The sequence below is a fragment of the Carcharhinus amblyrhynchos genome, chromosome 21 (genome assembly GCF_965287045.1).
Source record: "Carcharhinus amblyrhynchos chromosome 21, sCarAmb.v2.hapA, whole genome shotgun sequence".
Classification (NCBI taxonomy): domain Eukaryota; kingdom Metazoa; phylum Chordata; class Chondrichthyes; order Carcharhiniformes; family Carcharhinidae; genus Carcharhinus; species Carcharhinus amblyrhynchos.
Genome location: NC_137344.1, coordinates 30,380 through 50,681, shown reverse-complemented (window position 1 = coordinate 50,681; position 20,302 = coordinate 30,380). Strand labels below are relative to the sequence as shown.

The window sequence follows — 20,302 nt, the reverse complement described above, 5'->3', positions numbered from 1 at the left end:
AATGGCCACAACATCAAAGTCCCAGGTACTGATCCACGCTGCAAGTTCACCCACTTTATTGCGAATACTCCTCGCATTGAAGTATACACATTTCAAACCTTGCTCCACCCCACCCCTGCGATGCCGTGCATTGCAGTCCCCATCCATGCACCCCTCACTTTCAACCCCTCTACTCAGGATCCCTCCCCGCCTCCGAATCAGTTTAAACTTCCCTGCATAGCCCTAGCAAACTTACCCCCCAGGATATTGGTCCCCTTCTGATTCAGGTGTAGACCATCCCTCTTATAGAGGTCCCACCTTCCCCAGAACGAGCCCCAATTGCTTAAGTACCTGAACCCCTCCCTCCTGCACCATCCTCTCAGCCACAAGTTCAAACTTTCCCTTTCTCTATTCCTCTCTAAACTATCTCGTGGCACAGGCAAGAGTCCGGAGATAACCACTCTATCAGTCTTGGCCTTTAGTTTCCACCCCAACTCCATAAATCTCTGCTTAATATCCCCTTCCCTTAACCTCCCTATGTCATGTGTCCCCACATGAACAATAACTTGGGGTTGATCTCCCTCTCCTCTAAGAGTCCTGAATACCTTTTCAGATACATCCCGGACCCCAGCCCCTGGTAGGCAACACACCAGCCCTGAGTCCCTACCTTTACTTCTGACCCTCCTATCTGTCCCCTTAACTGTGGAGTCCCCAATCACGAGGCCCAATCGTTTACAGCCCCTAACCACCTGAGCTTTCACACTAGGCTCACCCCCAGAGACCTGCTCCCTTTGACTATCCCCAGTTGATTCCTCCTCAACTGTAGCCTCCAGGACCGAAAACCTATTTTGGAGGGGAACCGCCCCAGGGGATTGTCCCCCCAATTGCTTCTTTCCCCTCTTCCTGGCAGTGACCCAAGACTCATTTTTAGGAGTGACTATTTCCTTATAACTCCTATCGATTTCCACCTCTGCCTCCCGAATTATGCGGAGTTCCTCTAACTCCACCTCCAGCTCCTTTACACGCTCCTCCAGAAGCTTCAATCTAACACACTTCCTACAAGTAAACTCCCCTGAAACACTACTAGAGTCCCTCACCACATACATCCCACAGGAGATGCAGCTTACTGCCTGAACTGCCATCCCTGAAGCAATTACCAGCAGAAAAATAAATTAAAAAAACAAACAACAAACTTCCCCCACTCTTATAATTAGGTTAGAGGAGGTGGGAGGGTGGGATTCTCTACCAGTGTAGAGGATCGGGTATCCTCTCTACACTAATTTATAGGGTTAGGGGCCCAAGAAAAAAAAACTACAAATACCGGCAAGCGTCCTAGTGACGATTTCCGGTTTCTAACTAATTTAAAAAAACCGCCGAAACTCGCGACTTTGAAACTATAAATAAAAAGTTAAACAATAAAAACAGAAAAATGTACCTGTTTGCTGCCTCCTCTCACACCCAAAAATCGCTGCCTCTCGATACTGCTCCTCAGGAACAATGAGGCCGATACACGGAGGTAGGTGCTTATAAACCCGAGAGAAAAAAACTACAACTCCCGGCAAGCGTCCTAGTGACGATTTCCGGTTTCTAACTAATTTTAAAAAACCGCTGAAACTCGCAACTTTGAAACTATAAATAAAACGTTAAACAATAAAAACAGAAAAATTGTATTCTAGGATTCATTTGCTGACATTGCCAGTTCACACTCTTCCTGCCATGTGTCTGCCCATTTCACCAGCTCTGTCTGTTCTCCATCATTCCTCCCTCCTCATGGCTACAGTTCCTCACTCTGTACATGTCAACTCTCCAGGAATTACAGATCAAACTTCAGGACACGGGGTTGTGGGGAGGGGGGTGTGGAGGGTGGGCAATGGAGAGGAGGCGGTGGTGGGGGAGGGAGGGGAGTGCAGGAACAGGGGATGTGGATGGGGAAAGGGAGAGGATTTTGGTTCAGCCGGTGTAGGACAGTCTCACAGGTGTAAACTCTTTTCCTGTCAGAATGTGAGCCGAAACCAGCTGGATGTTGTGACGGACCAGATGAACAAGATGATACAGGGGCTAATGAAGAAGATTTGCATTCAGGAGAAGGACTGGGGCTGCATTCTGGACAGACTAACAGCAGAAATGGACCGTAAGGTGATGTTACCATCCCTCAGGTTGTGTTTGCTGTGTTCCGCTCGGGAAGGGGAGGTTGTTGCTCATTTATACGCAGCGCAGATTGGGCTGCTGCTTTCCCTGAAGCTGCTGGTTTAAAACAGGCTGAGTTTGTTTTTGCAGCTGGACCGCATTGAACTGGATCCACTAAAAAAACAGCTGGAGGAGAGATGGCGATCGATTCGGAAACAGCTGCTCAAACAGAGAGATTCCAGCCAGGAAGGAGCAGCAGCACTAAAGAAGTGAGTTGGACAGACCCGCCCCGCACGCGCCCAGCCCCGCAAACTGTAATAACTCCACGGAGGTGAAAGTCCCTTCACCAAGTTACATTATTTACACTGTACATCTGTACACAGCCAGCTCTCCAGCTGCTCCCTGCTAAATGCAGGCTGGGAGTCTGACACACCTGCTTTAAATAAGGATCATGAGGCTCCCTGATTTAACCATCAATTAGGACTCATCAGGTAGTTCTTTTCATGCGTCAAACGAGTAAAACGAACTCAAATTAACTTAGGGACAAATTAAGAGGGGCGGCCCCCCAAAAAGAAGGGGGGGAACGACTCAAACAGAAACCAAAATCCAAAGGAAACTTGAAACATTAAATCAAGAGGTGATTATCGGGGTCGATAATACACCACAGCCCCTGCGGTGCCCAGTGGGCGCGGAAGGTGTGGACACTGCATGCTCCCTCTCCAGGGACACCTGGCCGTGAATGTAGCTGCGGTAGAACAGCAGACAGACAGGATGCTCGACCCCCTCGATCGCCCACTGCCTGGACCTGATGATAGCGCACTTCACCAAGGAGTCATCAGGTAGTTCACACTAACAAGCCAACCTCATTAGCCTGGCTAAAGTCATCACACTCACAAAGACACACGCACATACACGCACACAGACGCTCACACACTCTCACACATACACACACATGCACACACACACATGCACTCTCTCTCACATACACGCACACACACAAACACACGGACACACACACTCTTGCACACACGCACATACACACACTCACACACACACACACACACACACTCTCTCACACACACACACAAACACACAGAAACACACACTCTCACACACTCACTGAGACACACTCACACACACACATTTCCCTGCTATTCCCTGCTGAACAAAAGCTTCTAACATTTTTCCTATGAAGATGTTAAACTAACTGGACTATAATTTCCAGCTTTCTGCCTCCTTTTCCTGAATTGAGGAATAACATTGACAATTTTCCAATCCAATGGGACCTTTCCAGAATCTCAGGAATTCTGTAAAATTAGCAGTGAAGCATCAACTCTTCCAGAGCCGTTCCTTTTAAACCCTGGGATCAAATCCTCAATTCCTGAGGCTGTGTCAGCTTTTCCACTCTCAAAATTTTCTCAGTTCCCATTCTCTGGCGATTTGAATGATTTAAAATTCTTCTCTTTCTCTTCCTGATTCATAATTATTCTCCAATGTTATTTGTATTTTCCAAGTATTTTCCGGGGACCGTATCCCTTTATTCCTATCCTATTCCCTCTCCTATTCCCACTCCCCTCTCCCTCAAACTGAGTGTGAAATTCAATGATAACATAATCAAGGGTATGGAGAGCACCTTCACGATGAGGTTATTAGTTAATCCTGTCTCATTCACATGACCAAACCCAGTAAACTGTGCTCACATGTTGCTGCTCAGACACGCTGCCTGAAGAAACTGTCCTAAAACACTCGGTCAATCCATCTTCCAGGCTACCATTGCCAATCTGATTTGTCTAATTTAAGTGTAGATTAAAATTACCCACAATTATATCCATCCATTTCTCACAAGCTTCCATTATTTCTTCCTGTATTCTCCACCTGTAACAGTGATTACTGTTATTGATTACTGATAGCAGAGGTGATTCCCCCCTCTAAGAACAAACACTAAAACACCTGAAGAGGAATCCCTCGCTCTATAATCTGTGTAAAGCGTGTGTGAAGTGGTGTGAGCTGCTTTTCAGCAATTCTCAGTGTTTAAGTACAAAATAAATCCCTAACACACTCTCTATAATCAACACCTAACAACGTTTTTATCTAAATAACAGTGAGCAAATTAACTAAACTATTCACAAACCAACTAAATCCCTTCTAATTATTAACCATTCCTGAATAAAACAAGATTCTAATGGAATGTTGTTCCAATAAACACAATTTCCACTCATTAACAAAATAGAATTTAGTTATTCTCTAAATTACAACCAGGTTTTGTATCTTCCAGAATATTCTGGGTCTTCTCTGTTGATTCTTCTGTCTGAAACTTCTTTCTTCTTTGGTACCTTTGCTTTCTTGGTGGTGCTCACTCTAAGGTATGGATGAAGCTGTGACAGTCAGTGATTCTCTCTTGAGAGAGAAGGTTGAGAACTGTGAGCTATTATATCTGGCAGATGGCGGGTGGATCTCTCTTTTTGTCTCACTGCCCTTTTATTTTATACCCGTGATGACATATCCCATGATTGGTTCCTAGGTTGTCAAAACCATCAGATTTAATGTTTATAGGTTTCTGGTATCTAAGTGCCTGATTCAAATTGATTGGCTAAATTCAAAAGCTTATTGTCTTGGTAACACTGCTGCTTGGCCTTTCGAAACAGATGTTTCAGTTTGGGCTCTCTGTGTACAAAGAAGAAAGAACAAAGGAGAGTACAGCACAGGAACAGGTCCATCAGCCCTCCAAGCCAATCATGATGTCTGCCTAAACTAAAACCATGTGTGCTTACAGAGTCCATATCCTTCCATTCCCATCCTATTCATGTATTAGTCTGGTTGCTCCTTAAATGCCGCTATTGTACCTGCTCCCACCCCCTCTCTGAGCAGTGTGTTCCAGACATTCACCACCCTCTGTATAAAAAAACTTAACCTTGCACATCTCCTCTAAACTTATCCCCAAGCACCTTAAACCTACATCCCCTCGTACTTCACTTTTCTACCCTAGGAAAGAGCTTATCCATTCTGTCCACGCCTCATAACCTTGTAGACTTCTATCAGGTCTCCCCTCAACCTCTGTCGCTCCAGTCAGAACAAACCAAGTTTCTCCAACCTCCTCATAGCTAATGCCCTCCATACCAGGCAACATCCTGGTAAATCTTTTCTGTACCCTCTCCAAAGCCTCCACATCCTTCTGGTAATGTGGCGACCAGAATTGTACACATATTCTAAATGAGGCCTAACTAAGGTTCAGTACAACTGCAGCATGACCCGTGAATTTTTATACTCAGTGCCCTGGCTGATGAAGGCAGACATGCTGTCTTGATTACCTTCTCCAGCTGCATTGCCACTTTCAGTGACCTGTGTACCTGAACACCCAGATCCCTCTGCCTATCAATACTCCTAAAGGGTCTAACATTTACTGTATATTTCTTGAATGTATTAGACCTTTCAAAATGTGTTACCTCATGTTGATGAGGAATCTCAGGTTTTGGAAATGGGAAGACAATTAAATGCTGACTTCCAAATTGCAGATGAACTGAATTTTTAAAAATAATTGCCTCCTCATATTCCCTTTCAAGTTTCTGCTTTCTGATGGAGGGGCATTGTAGAGAATCTCACTCAAGACAACATTAGCATTCATTAAAAGCTTCACCCAGCAAATTACAGCAAGTTACAACTCTCCCTGGACATCTTAACATCATCACGTAAAGCCAGTTGTATTTTTAAATTCCTGACCTTGAATTAATCCTCACTACTTAGTGAATCTAGGTCAGCTTTTAACTAATAATGATGACAGAATACACTCAGAGTGTTTAGCAAGTCTGGCAGAATCCATAGACACCAGGTTAAAGTCCAACAAGTTTAATTGATAGCAAAAGCCACAAGCTTTCAGAGCACTGCTCCTTCATCAGGTGAGTGGGAGTTCTGTTCACAAACAGGGTATATAAAGATACAAACTCAATTTACAGAATAATGTTTATTTTGTGCTGAATCCACATCACTGATTTCCGCTTCCCACCTGACAGACAACTCATCAGCCATTTCCACTGCCTGTCCTGTGATCGACCAATGGATATCAAGGTACCCCCTGGACCGTAAGTATCAACCTGGTCTTTCCTAGTCAGAATATCGAACATTACAGCGCAGTACAGACCACTCGGTGTTACACCGACCAATTAGTTGATTGGACAGCCTCTGTGTGTCCGCACATGATTGGACACTCTGTGGTTCTGCCCAATCATGTGACTATTTTTGGGATATTTTTAAGGTACGGGATTAAGTATTAAATATGAATGTTCATTCTACCATTTCCAACAGATACATGATCACGTGCATTTATGTAGCACCTTTCAGAACCAAAGAACTTCCCAATGTGTTTCACAGCCAATGGTACTTTCTTTGAAATGTAGTCACTGTAATAGATAGAGGTGAACAAGGCAAACAATATACACAGAGTAAGATCCCAGGACAAAACATTAAGATGACAATCAATGATCGTTGAGGGCTAAATGTGGGTCAGGAAACTGGCAAACTCCCCCAACCTCCTCCAAAATGCAGCCCTTGATCCTGTTACATCCATCTCAACATCTCAACAGTGCGGCACTCCCTCAGCACTGACCCTCTGACAGTGTGGCACTCCCTCAGCACTGTCCCTCTGACAGTGCGGCACTCCCTCAGCACTGACCCTCTGACAGTGCGGCACTCCCTCAGCACTGACCCTCTGACAGTGCGGCGCTCCCTCAGCACTGACCCCCTGACAGTGCGGCACTCCCTCAGCACTGACCCTCTGACAGTGTGGCACTCCCTCAGCACTGTCCCTCTGACAGTGCGGCACTCCCTCAGCACTGACCCTCTGACAGTGCGGCACTCCCTCAGCACTGACCCTCTGACAGTGCGGCACTCCCTCAGCACTGTCCCTCTGACAGTGCGGCACTCCCTCAGCACTGACCCTCTGACAGTGCGGCACTCCCTCAGCACTGACCCTCTGACAGTGCGGCACTCCCTCAGCACTGACCCTCTGACAGTGCGGCACTCCCTCAGCACTGACCCTCTGACAGTGCGGCACTCCTTCAGCACGGACCCTCTGACAGTGCGGCGCTCCCTCAGCACTGACCCTCTGACAGTGTGGCGCTCCTTCAGCACTGACCCTCTGACAGTGCGGCGCTCCTTCAGCACGGACCCTCTGACAGTGCGGCACTCCCTCAGGACTGACCCTCGGACAGTGCGGCACTCCCTCAGTACTGACCTTTTGGCATGTTTCGGTGCTGAGGGTACAGGTTGTGTCGGTGATAGACATTAGGACCAGGAGGGGCACTGAAATGTGCTTTACCATTCAGTAATGATGTATAACCGGACTTGTCTCTGCCACAATTCCCTTAGGCTCGTCAGCCGAGAGTGTATCTAACTCTGCTTTGGGAATATTCTGTGAGGTAGCCTCCAAACAGGGAGTTAGAAGGGCAAAAAGAGGTTACAAAATGTCCTTGGCAGACAGGATTAAGGAGAATCCCAAGGCATTTTATACATACATCAGGAACAAGAGGGTGTCAGAGAAAGAGTCGGACCTCTCAAGAACAGAGGAGGGGAATTATGCTCAGAACCCAAGGAAGTAGGTGAGATCCTAAATGAATATTTGCATCAGTATTCACAAAGGAGAGGGACACGTTGACTGGTAGCATCTCAGAGAGATGTGTAGACCCATTAGAACAAATCACAATTACAAGGGAGGAAGTATTAGGTGTTTTAGGAAGCATTAAGGTGGACAAATCCTCAAGGCCAGATGGATCTGTCCTAGATTACTGAGGGAGACAAGAGATGAAATTGCTGGGTCTCTAACAGAAATCTTTGTTTCTTCATTGAACACAGGTGAAGTCCCAGAGGATTGGAGGATAGCGAATGTGGTCTCGTTAGTTAAGAAGGGTAGCAGGGATAATCCGGGTAATTATAGGCCGGTGAGTTTGACGTCGGTGGTAGGGAAATTGTTAGAGAAGATTCTTAGAGATAGGATATATACACATTTAGAACAGAATAATCTCATTAGCGATAGACAGCATGGTTTTGTACGAGGGAGGTCATGCCTCACAAATTTGGTGGAGTTTTTTGAGGTGGTGACAAAAACGATTGACACGGGAAGGGCTGTGAATGTCGTCTATATGGATTTTAGTAAAGCGTTTGACAAAGTCCCTCATGGCAGGTTAGTGCAAAAGGTTGAATCACATGGGATCAAGGGTGAGATAGCGAGATGGGTGGAGAACTGGCTTGGCCACAGAAGATAGAGGGTAGCAGTGGAGGGGTCTTTTTCCGGTTGGAGGTCTGTGACCAGTGGTGTTCCGCAGGGCTCTGTACTGGGACCTCTGCTGTTTGTGATTTATATAAATGATTTGGAAGTAGGTGTAACTGGTGTGATCAGTAAGTTTGCGGATGACACAAAGATGGCTGGACTTACGGATAGTGATGAACATTGTCAGAGAATACAGCAGGATATAGATAGACTGGAAAATTGGGCAGAGAAATGGCAGATGGAATTTAATCCAGATAAATGCGAAATGATGCATTTTGGTAGAACTAATATAGGGAGGAGCTATACAATAAATGGGAGAACCATCAGGGGTATAGACACACAGAGGGACCTGGGTGTGCAGGTCCACAGATCCTTAAAGGTGGCAGCACAGGTGGAGAAGGTGGTGAAGAAGGCATATGGCATGCTTGCTTTATTGGATGGAGCATAGAGTATAAAAGTTGGCGTATGATGTTGCAGCTGTATAGAACGTTGGTTAGGCTACATTTGGAATACTGCGTCCAGTTCTGGTCGCCACACTACCAGAAGGATGTGGAGGCTTTGGAGAGAGTGCAGAGGAGGTTTATCGGGATGTTGCTATGAGGTGAGATTGAGTAAACTGGGGTTGTTCTCCCTGGAAAGACGGAGGATCAGGGATGACCTAATAGAGGTGTATAAAATTATGAAGGGCATAGATAGGGTGAACAGTGGGAAACTTTTTCCCAGGTCAGAAATGGCAAACACAAGGGGTCACAGGTTCAAGGTAAGGTGGGGGGGAGGTGGGTAGGGCAAGGTTCAATACAGATACGCGGGAATGTATTTTACATAGAGGGTGGTGGGGGTCTGGAATGCACTACCAAGCAAGGTGGTTGAGGCAGAAACTCCAGGATCATTTAAGACTTATCTAGATAGCCACATGAACAGACTGGGAATAGAGGAATACAAACGGATGGTCTAGTTAGGAACACATGGTCGGTGCAGGCCTAGAGGGCTGAAGGGCCTGTTCCTGTGCTGTATTGTTCTTTGTTCTTTGTCCACTCTGCTTCTGGAAGAGAGCTCTGCACACTCACAATCCTCAGAGAAAAGGATACCCTCATCTTTGGCTAAAATTGGACAGCCCTTATTTATAAAGCAGAAGCACAAGGTTTAGTCACTCCCACAGGAGGATCTCTCCACCCATCCGAACCTTATGTGGAACTGAGCCACGACAGATCAGCCATGATCTTATTGAATGGCGGGGCAGGCTCGAAGGGCTAGATGGCCTACTCCTGCTCCTATTTCTTATGTTCTAATCTCCAATGGTTACAGATCCTTCCTTTCCTCATCAGATTCCCCTTCATGCCGGGAATGTGTTGTGTGAACGGGATTATAAAATTCCCATTGCTGAGGGTGTGAGTCTGTTTGGGAAAATCCTTACATTTTTCCCTTCTGCCTAGAACTGTGATCTCGTTACCAATTGCGGCCAATCCAGGCCAGGGATACCGCTCCCAGCGCTACGATACTGGCCATTCCCACCGGCACAGTAAAGGGTAAGTGATTTTCACAGCTTCATAGCCTGGATCTCCTGGCTGTTACACACTGCAAGAAATCTCACAACACCAGGTTAAATACAGATACTGCCTCTCTGTGCTTACCCCAGTCCAACGCCAGCATCTCTACATCATGTTACTCACTGCTACAAGATTCAGCAAGATTTAACTTTACTCCTTTATTACACCTCCCCCCCCTCCCAAACTGTGGCAGAAGCGGAGTGAATCATTGCTATTTTATCAGCTCTGTGTCATTTGTCTGTGCTGCTCATGTTCTCCTGTTGGAGAATGTCAGCTGTTGAGTGATGCTGGGCCTCTCAAACCCAGAGCTCAGCAGCGTGAGTCATCACACAATACCAGCTTCAAATCCAACGGGTTTATTTGGTAGCACGAGCTTTCAGAGTGCTGTAATGGTTGCAATGTTACCAAATAAACCTGTTGGACTTTAACCTGGTGTTGTGTGATTACTGACTGTGCTCACTGCAGTCCAAAGGCGGTATCTCCACATCAGAATTCAGCAGCTCTGAGTTAGTCGCCAGAATTGGCCTGAGTCACCTGTGTTTTTCTACAAACTCAAAGCGTCAACAGCTCTGCAGTGCAGAACTCACAGCCTGTGTCTCTACCACGTGAATGCAGCTCAGAAAACCAGCAGGAATCTGTCTGTGGAGTCGCATGAAACAGATTTGAAACTGCGTTCCTTAACGAAATCCGTTCTCAATGAATTTTGACAAAAGTACGGAAAGAACAATGAGAATCTCCCCCGTGTGCGGATTACAGGCAGGAATTAGTGACAATCCCTCAGATACCACAAGCCTATTCCTGACCAACTCATCAGAGACCTCCATAGGAAGATCTGATAGGAGGATGTTGGATAGATAAGGATTCACTCTCAGGACAGGAATACTGACTGTTTGAATTTGTTGGAATAATTTTAAATTCATTTACAAATTCTTAATTACCGTTAGATTTCTGTATCGGGTAATTTTCTTCCGATTGTTGTTTATCTGTTTTTTTTTTAACAATTATTTACACCAGGAGAAATTGGATTGGATGATGAGGATGTGTGATTCTCATCTGTCCGATCAGGGTTCTGAGTTCAGTTATTCCACAGGGAAGCAGGCTGAAACAGAGTGGAACGTGGTGAGAGACTGGCCTCACTCAGTCCCTCTGTATCTCGTGCTGTACTGGGATGTTAACAATATCTTTCCTGTTAACAGCCGGAACACAGATCGGATGCAATTGGAAAAGGGCATCACTTGTATGCAACGCCTGCACCTGAATCTCTGCAGACAGATAGAGCGGGTTCAGAGTCACTTTAAGGGATCAGTCAAGGCAGTCAGTCCGTTTATGAGGCCCCTTCTTCATATAGGCTGCCCAGCGGCAGCAAACCCTTCTCGGAAAGTGTATGAGAATATCGTCAAATCGTGAGTATAAGGAGCCCGGACATTTACACTGAATACAGGAACTGCAGGGAGAGACAAAGGCCAGAGTAAAGCAATGACTGCCATCAGACACCCACTGGCACCCACCGGGACCCACCGACACCCCCCGGGCATCACAGACTAAACCCATGAATAAACCAGGCTGGCCACAAACCACCTGGGTCACTGCTGTCCCACACCCCCAAACCACCACACACCCAGCCCGCACCCCCAAACCACCCCACACCCAGCCCGCACCCCCAAACCACCACACACCCAGCCCGCACCCCCAAACCACCCCACACCCAGCCCGCACCCCCAAACGCCCACACACCCAGCCCGCACCCCCAAACGCCCACACACCCAGCCCGCACCCCCAAACCACCACACACCCAGCCCGCACCCCCAAACCACCCCACACCCAGCCCGCACCCCCAAACCACCCCACACCCAGCCCGCACCCCCAAACCACCCCACACCCAGCCCGCACCCCCAAACCACCACACACCCAGCCTGCACCCCCAAACCACCACACACCCAGCCTGCACCCCCAAACCACCACACACCCAGCCCGCACCCCCAAACCACCCCACACCCAGCCCGCACCCCCAAACCACCCCACACCCAGCCCGCACCCCCAAACCACCCCACACCCAGCCCGCACCCCCAAACCACCACACACCCAGCCCGCACCCCCAAACCACCCCACACCCAGCCCGCACCCCCAAACGCCCACACACCCAGCCCGCACCCCCAAACCACCCCACACCCAGCCCGCACCCCCAAACCACCACACACCCAGCCCGCACCCCCAAACCACCACACACCCAGCCCGCACCCCCAAACCACCCCACACCCAGCCCGCACCCCCAAACCACCACACACCCAGCCCGCACCCCCAAACCACCCCACACCCAGCCCGCACCCCCAAACGCCCACACACCCAGCCCGCACCCCCAAACCACCCCACACCCAGCCCGCACCCCCAAACCACCACACACCCAGCCCGCACCCCCAAACCACCCCACACCCAGCCCGCACCCCCAAACCACCCCACACCCCCAAACCACCACAAACCCAGCCCGCACCCCCAAACGCCCACACACCCAGCCTGCACCCCCAAACCACCACACACCCAGCCCGCACCCCCAAACCACCCCACACCCAGCCCGCACCCCCAAACCACCCCACACCCAGCCCGCACCCCCAAACCACCACACACCCAGCCTGCACCCCCAAACCACCACACACCCAGCCTGCACCCCCAAACCACCCCACACCCAGCCCGCACCCCCAAACCACCACACACCCAGCCTGCACCCCCAAACCACCACACACCCAGCCTGCACCCCCAAACCACCACACACCCAGCCTGCACCCCCAAACCACCACACACCCAGCCTGCACCCCCAAACCACCACACACCCAGCCCGCAACCCCAAACCACCACACACCCAGCCCACACCCCCAAACCACCCCACACCCAGCCCGCACCCCCAAACAACCACACACCCAGCCCACACCCCCAAGACCCCCACACCCAGCCCACACCCCCAAACGTTCACACACCCAGCCCGCACCCCCAAACCCCCACACACCCAGCCCGCACCCCCAAACAACCACACACCCAGCCCGCACCCCCAAACCCCCACACACCCAGCCCGCACCCCCAAACCACCACACACCCAGCCCACACCCCCAAACGTTCACACACCCAGCCCGCACCCCCAAACCCCCACACACCCAGCCCGCACCCCCAAGACCCCCACACCCAGCCCACACCCCCAAACCACCACACACCCAGCCCGCACCCCCAAACCACCCCACACCCAGCCCGCACCCCCAAACAACCACACACCCAGCCCACACCCCCAAACGTTCACACACCCAGCCCGCACCCCCAAACCACCCCACACCCAGCCCGCACCCCCAAACAACCACACACCCAGCCCACACCCCCAAACGTTCACACACCCAGCCCGCACCCCCAAACCCCCACACACCCAGCCCGCACCCCCAAACCACCACACACCCAGCCCACACACCCAAACCCCCACACACCCAGCCCGCACCCCCAAGACCCCCACACCCAGCCCACACCCCCAAACCACCACACACCCAGCCCGCAACCCCAAACCCCCACACACCCAGCCCGCACCCCCAAACCCCCACACACCCAGCCCGCACCCCCAAGACCCCCACATCCAGCCCACACCCCCAAACCACCACACACCCAGCCCGCACCCCCAAACCCCCACACACCCAGCCCGCACCCCCAAACCACCCCACACCCAGCCCGCACCCCCAAACCCCCACACACCCAGCCCGCACCCCCAAGACCCCCACACCCAGCCCACACCCCCAAACCACCACACACCCAGCCCGCACCCCCAAACGCCCCCACACACCCAGCCCGCACCCCCAAACCCCCACACACCCAGCCCGCACCCCCAAACCCCCACACACCCAGCCCGCACCCCTAAACCCCCACACCCAGCCCGCACCCCCAAACCCCCACACACCCAGCCCGCACCCCCAAACCACCACACACCCAGCACGCACCCCCAAACCACCACACACCCAGCCCGCACCCCCAAACCACCCCACACCCAGCCCGCACCCCCAAACGCCCCCACACCCAGCCCGCACCCCCAAGACCCCCACACCCAGCCCACACCCCCAAACCACCACACACCCAGCCCGCACCCCCAAACGCCCCCACACACCCAGCCCGCACCCCCAAACCCCCACACACCCAGCCCGAACCCCCAAACCACCACACACCCAGCCCGCACCCCCAAACGCCCACACACCCAGCCCGCACCCCCAAACCCCCACACCCCCAGCCCGCACCCCCAAACGTTCACACACCCAGCCCGCACCCCCAAACCACCCCACACCCAGCCCGCACCCCCAAACCACCCCACACACAGCCCGCACCCCCAAACCCCCACACCCAGCCCGCACCCCCAAACCCCCACACCCAGCCCGCACCCCCAAACGCACCCCCACACACCCAGCCCGCACCTCCAAACGCCCCCACACCCAGCCTGCACCCCCAAACCACCACACACCCAGCCCGCACCCACAAACCCCCACACACCCAGCCCGCACCCCCAAACCACCCCACACCCAGCCCGCACCCCCAAACCCCCACACCCAGCCCGCACCCCCAAACGTTCACACACCCAGCCCGCACCCCCAAACCACCACACACCCAGCCCGCACCCCCAAACCCCCACACACCCAGCCCGCACCCCCAAACGTTCACACACCCAGCCCGCACCCCCAAACCCCCACACCCAGCCCGCACCCCCAAACGTTCACACACCCAGCCCGCACCCCCAAACCCCCACACACCCAGCCCGCACCCCCAAACGTTCACACACCCAGCCCGCACCCCCAAACCCCCACACCCAGCCCGCACCCCCAAACGTTCACACACCCAGCCCGCACCCCCAAACCACCACACACCCAGCCCGCACCCCCAAACCACCACACACCCAGCCCACACACCCAAACCCCCACACACCCAGCCCGCACCCCCAAGACCCCCACACCCAGCCCACACCCCCAAACCACCACACACCCAGCCCGCAACCCCAAACCCCCAGACACCCAGCCCGCACCCCCAAACCCCCACACTCCCAGCCCGCACCCCCAAGACCCCCACACCCAGCCCACACCCCCAAACCACCACACACCCAGCCCGCACCTCCAAACGCCCCCACACACCCAGCCCGCACCCCCAAACCCCCACACACCCAGCCCGAACCCCCAAACCACCACACACCCAGCCCGCACCCCCAAACGCCCACACACCCAGCCCGCACCCCCAAACCCCCACACCCCCAGCCCGCACCCCCAAACGTTCACACACCCAGCCCGCACCCCCAAACCACCCCACATCCAGCCCGCACCCACAAACCACCCCACACCCAGCCCGCACCCCCAAACCCCCACACCCAGCCCGCACCCCCAAACCCCCACACACCCAGCCCGCACCCCCAAACGCCCCCACACACCCAGCCCGCACCCCCAAACGCACCCCCACACACCCAGCCCGCACCCCCAAATGCCCCCACACCCAGCCTGCACCCCCAAACCACCACACACCCAGCCCGCACCCCCAAACCCCCACACACCCAACCCGCACCCCCAAACCACCCCACACCCAGCCCGCACCCCCAAACCCCCACACCCAGCCCGCACCCCCAAACCCCCACACACCCAGCCCGCACCCCCAAACCACCACACACCCAGCCCGCACCCCCAAACCACCACACACCCAGCCCGCACCCCCAAACCACCCCACACCCAGCCCGCACCCCCAAACGCCCCCACACCCAGCCCGCACCCCCAAACCACCACACACCCAGCCCGCACCCCCAAACCACCCCACACCCAGCCCGCACCCCCAAACGCCCCTACACCCAGCCCGCACCCCCAAACCACCACACACCCAGCCCGCACCCCCCAAACCCCCACACCCAGCCCGCACCCCCAAACCACCACACACCCAGCCCGCACCCCCAAACCACCCCACACCCAGCCCGCACCCCCAAACCACCCCACACCCAGCCCGCACACCCAAACCACCCCACACCCAGCCCGCACCCCCAAACCCCCACACCCAGCCCGCACCCCCAAGACCCCCACACCCAGCCCGCACCCCCAAACCACCACACACCCAGCCCGCACCCCCAAACCCCCACACACCCAGCCCGCACCCCCAAGACCCCCACATCCAGCCCACACCCCCAAACCACCACACACCCAGCCCGCAGCCCGCACCCCCAAGACCCCCACATCCAGCCCACACCCCCAAACCACCACACACCAGCCCGCACCCCAAACCCCCACACACCCAGCCCGCACCCCCAAAGCCACCCCACACCCAGCCACACCCCAAACCCCACAACACCCAGCCCGCACCCCCAACTCCCCCACACCCAGCCCGCACCCCCCAAACCCCCACACACCCAGCCCGCACCCCCAACCCCCACAACACCCAGCGCGCACCCCTAACCCCACACACCCAGCCCGCACCCCCAAACCCCCACACACCCAGCCCGCACCCCCAAACCCCACACACCCAGCCGCACCCCCAAACCCACCACACACCCAGCCCGCACCCCCAAACCACCCCACACCCAGCCCGCACCCCCAAACGCCCCCACACCCAGCCCGCCCCCCAAGACCCCCACACCCAGCCCACACCCCCAAACCACCACACACCCAGCCCGCACCCCCAAACGCCCCCACACACCCAGCCCGCACCCCCAAACCCCCACACACCCAGCCCGAACCCCCAACCACCACACACCCAGCCCGCACCCCCAAACGCCCACACACCCAGCCCGCACCCCCAAACCCCCACACCCCCAGCCCGCACCCCCAAACCACCACACACCCAGCCCGCACCCCCAAACCACCCCACACCCAGCCCGCACCCCCAAACCACCCCACACCCAGCCGCACCCCCAAACCCCCACACCCAGCCCGCACCCCCAAACCCCCACACACCCAGCCCGCACCCCCAAACGCCCCCACACACCCAGCCCGCACCCCCAAACGCACCCCCACACACCCAGCCCGCACCCCCAAACGCCCCCACACCCAGCCTGCACCCCCAAACCACCACACACCCAGCCCGCACCCCAAACCCCCACACACCCAGCCCGCACCCCCAAACCACCCCACCCCAGCCCGCACCCCAAACCCCACACCCAGCCCGCACCCCCAAACCCCCACACACCCAGCCCGCACCCCCAAACCACCACACACCCAGCCCGCACCCCCAAACCACCACACACCCAGCCCGCACCCCCAAACCACCCCACACCCAGCCCGCACCCCCAAACGCCCCCACACCCAGCCCGCACCCCCAAACCACCACACCACCCAGCCCGCACCCCCAAACCACCCCACACCCAGCCCGCACCCCCAAACGCCCCTACACCCAGCCCCGCACCCCCAAACCACCACACACCCAGCCCGCACCCCCCAAACCCCCACACCCAGCCCGCACCCCCAAACCACCACACACCCAGCCGCACCCCCAAACCACCCAACACCCAGCCCGCACCCCCAAACCACCCCACACCCAGCCCGCACCCCCAAACCACCCCACACCCAGCCCGCACCCCCAAACCCCCACACCCAGCCCGCACCCCCAAGACCCCACACCCAGCCCGCACCCCCAAACCACCACACACCCAGCCCGCACCCCCAAACCCCCACACCCAGCCCGCACCCCCAAACGCCCACACACCCAGCCCCGCACCCCCAAACCCCCACACCCAGCCCGCACCCCCAAACCACCACACACCCAGCCCCGCACCCCCAAACGCCCACACACCCAGCCCCGCACCCCCAAACGCCCACACACCCAGCCCGCACCCCCAAGACCCCCCCACCCAGCCCGCACCCCCAAACGCCCACACACACCCAGCCCGCACCCCCAAACCACCCCACACCCAGCCCGCACCCCAAACGCCCACACACCCAGCCCGCACCCCCAAACCACCCCACACCCAGCCCGCACCCCCAAACGCCCCCACACCCAGCCCGCACCCCAAACGCCCCCACACCCAGCCCGCACCCCCAAACGCCCCCACACCCAGCCCGCACCCCCAAACGACCCCACACCCAGCCCGCACCCCCAAACCACCACACACCCAGCCCGCACCCCCAAACCACCCACACCCCAGCCTGCACCCCCAAACCACCCCACACCCAGCCCACACCCCCAAACCCCCACACACCCAGCCCGCACCCCCAAACCACCCCACACCCAGCCCGCACCCCCAAACCACCACACACCCAGCCCGCACCCCCAAACCACCACACACCCAGCCCACACACCCAAACCCCCACACACCCAGCCCGCACCCCCAAACCCCCACACACCCAGCCCGCACCCCAAGACCCCCACACCCAGCCCACACCCCCAAACCACCACACACCCAGCCCGCACCCCCAAACCCCCACACACCCAGCCCGCACCCCCAAACCCCCACACACCCAGCCCGCACCCCCAAAGACCCCACACCCAGCCCACACACCCAAACCACCCACACCCATCCCCGCACCCCCAAACCCCCACACACCCAGCCCGCACCCCCAAGACCCCCACACCCAGCCCACACCCCCAAACCACCACACACCCAGCCCAACACCCCCAAACCACCACACCCAGCCCGCACCCCAACGTTCACACACCCAGCCCGCACCCCCAAACCACCCACACCCAGCCCCGCACCCCCAAACCACCCCACACCCAGCCCGCACCCCCCAAACCCCCACACCCAGCCCGCACCCCCAAACCCCCCACACACCCAGCCCGCACCCCCAAACGCCCCCACACACCCAGCCCGCACCCCCAAACGCCCCCACACACCCAGCCCGCACCCCCAACGCCCCACACCCAGCCTGCACCCCAAACCACCACACACCCAGCCCGCACCCCCAAACCCCCCACACCCCAGCCCGGCACCCCCAAACCCCCACACACCCAGCCCGCACCCCCAAACCACCACACACCCAGCCCGCACCCCCAAAACCACCACACACCCAGCCCGCACCCCAAACCACCCCACACCCAGCCCGCACCCCAAACGCCCCCACACCCAGCCCGCACCCCCAAACCACCACACACCCAGCCCGCACCCCCAAACCACCCCACACCCAGCCCGCACCCCCAAACCGCCCCTACACCCAGCCCGCACCCCCAAACCACCACACACCCAGCCCGCACCCCCCAAACCCCCACACCCAGCCCGCACCCCCAAACCACCACACACCCAGCCCGCACCCCCAAACCACCCCACACCCAGCCCGCACCCCCAAACCACCCCACACCCAGCCCGCACCCCCAAACCCCCCACACCCAGCCCGCACCCCCAAGACCCCCACACCCAGCCCGCACCCCCAAACGCCCACACACCCAGCCCGCACCCCCAAACCCCCACACCCAGCCCGCACCCCCAAACCACCACACACCCAGCCCGCACCCCCAAACCACCACACACCCAGCCCACACACCCAAACCCCCACACACCCAGCCCGCACCCCCAAACCCCCACACACCCAGCCCGCACCCCCAAGACCCCCACACCCAGCCCACACCCCCAAACCACCACACACCCAGCCCGCACCCCCAAACCCCCACACACCCAGCCCGCACCCCCAAACCCCCACACACCCAGCCCGCACCCCCAAGACCCCCACACCCAGCCCACACACCCAAACCACCCCACACCCATCCCGCACCCCCAACCCCCACACACCCAGCCCGCACCCCCAAGACCCCCACACCCAGCCCACACCCCCAAACCACCACACACCCAGCCCACACCCCCAAACCACCACACACCCAGCCCGCACCCCCAAACGTTCACACACCCAGCCCGCACCCCCAAACCACCCCACACCCAGCCCGCACCCCCAAACCACCCCACACCCAGCCCGCACCCCCAAACCCCCACACCCAGCCCGCACCCCCAAACCCCCACACACCCAGCCCGCACCCCCAAACGCCCCACACACCCAGCCCGCACCCCCAAACGCCCCCACACCCAGCCCGCACCCCCAAACGCCCCCACACCCAGCCTGCACCCCCAAACCACCACACACCAGCCCGCACCCCCAAACCCCCCCACACCCAGCCCGCACCCCCAAACCCCCACACACCCAGCCCGCACCCCCAAACCACCACACACCCAGCCCGCACCCCCAAACCACCACACACCCAGCCCGCACCCCCAAACCACCCCGCACCCCCAAACGCCCCCACACCCAGCCCGCACCCCCAAACCACCACACACCCAGCCCGCACCCCCAAACCACCCCACACCCAGCCCGCACCCCCAAACGCCCCTACACCCAGCCCGCACCCCCAAACCACCACACACCCAGCCCGCACCCCCCAAACCCCCACACCCAGCCCGCACCCCCAAACCACCACACACCCAGCCCGCACCCCAAAA

At 56.8% G+C, this 20,302-nt stretch overlaps 1 protein-coding gene across 1 annotated transcript in view; it reads left to right on the top strand.

The window, feature by feature from the left end:
• LOC145356551 (glutamine-rich protein 2) overlaps nucleotides 1–20,302 on the top strand; it is a 175,229-nt gene that overhangs the window by 130,959 nt on the left and 23,968 nt on the right. The window contains exons 12-15 of the mRNA XM_080209314.1: nucleotides 1,978–2,115; nucleotides 2,257–2,375; nucleotides 6,114–6,182; nucleotides 9,799–9,891. Coding sequence (XP_080065440.1) covers nucleotides 1,978–2,115; nucleotides 2,257–2,375; nucleotides 6,114–6,182; nucleotides 9,799–9,891 — 419 coding nt within the window. The remainder of the gene's footprint in view (nucleotides 1–1,977; nucleotides 2,116–2,256; nucleotides 2,376–6,113; nucleotides 6,183–9,798; nucleotides 9,892–20,302) is intronic.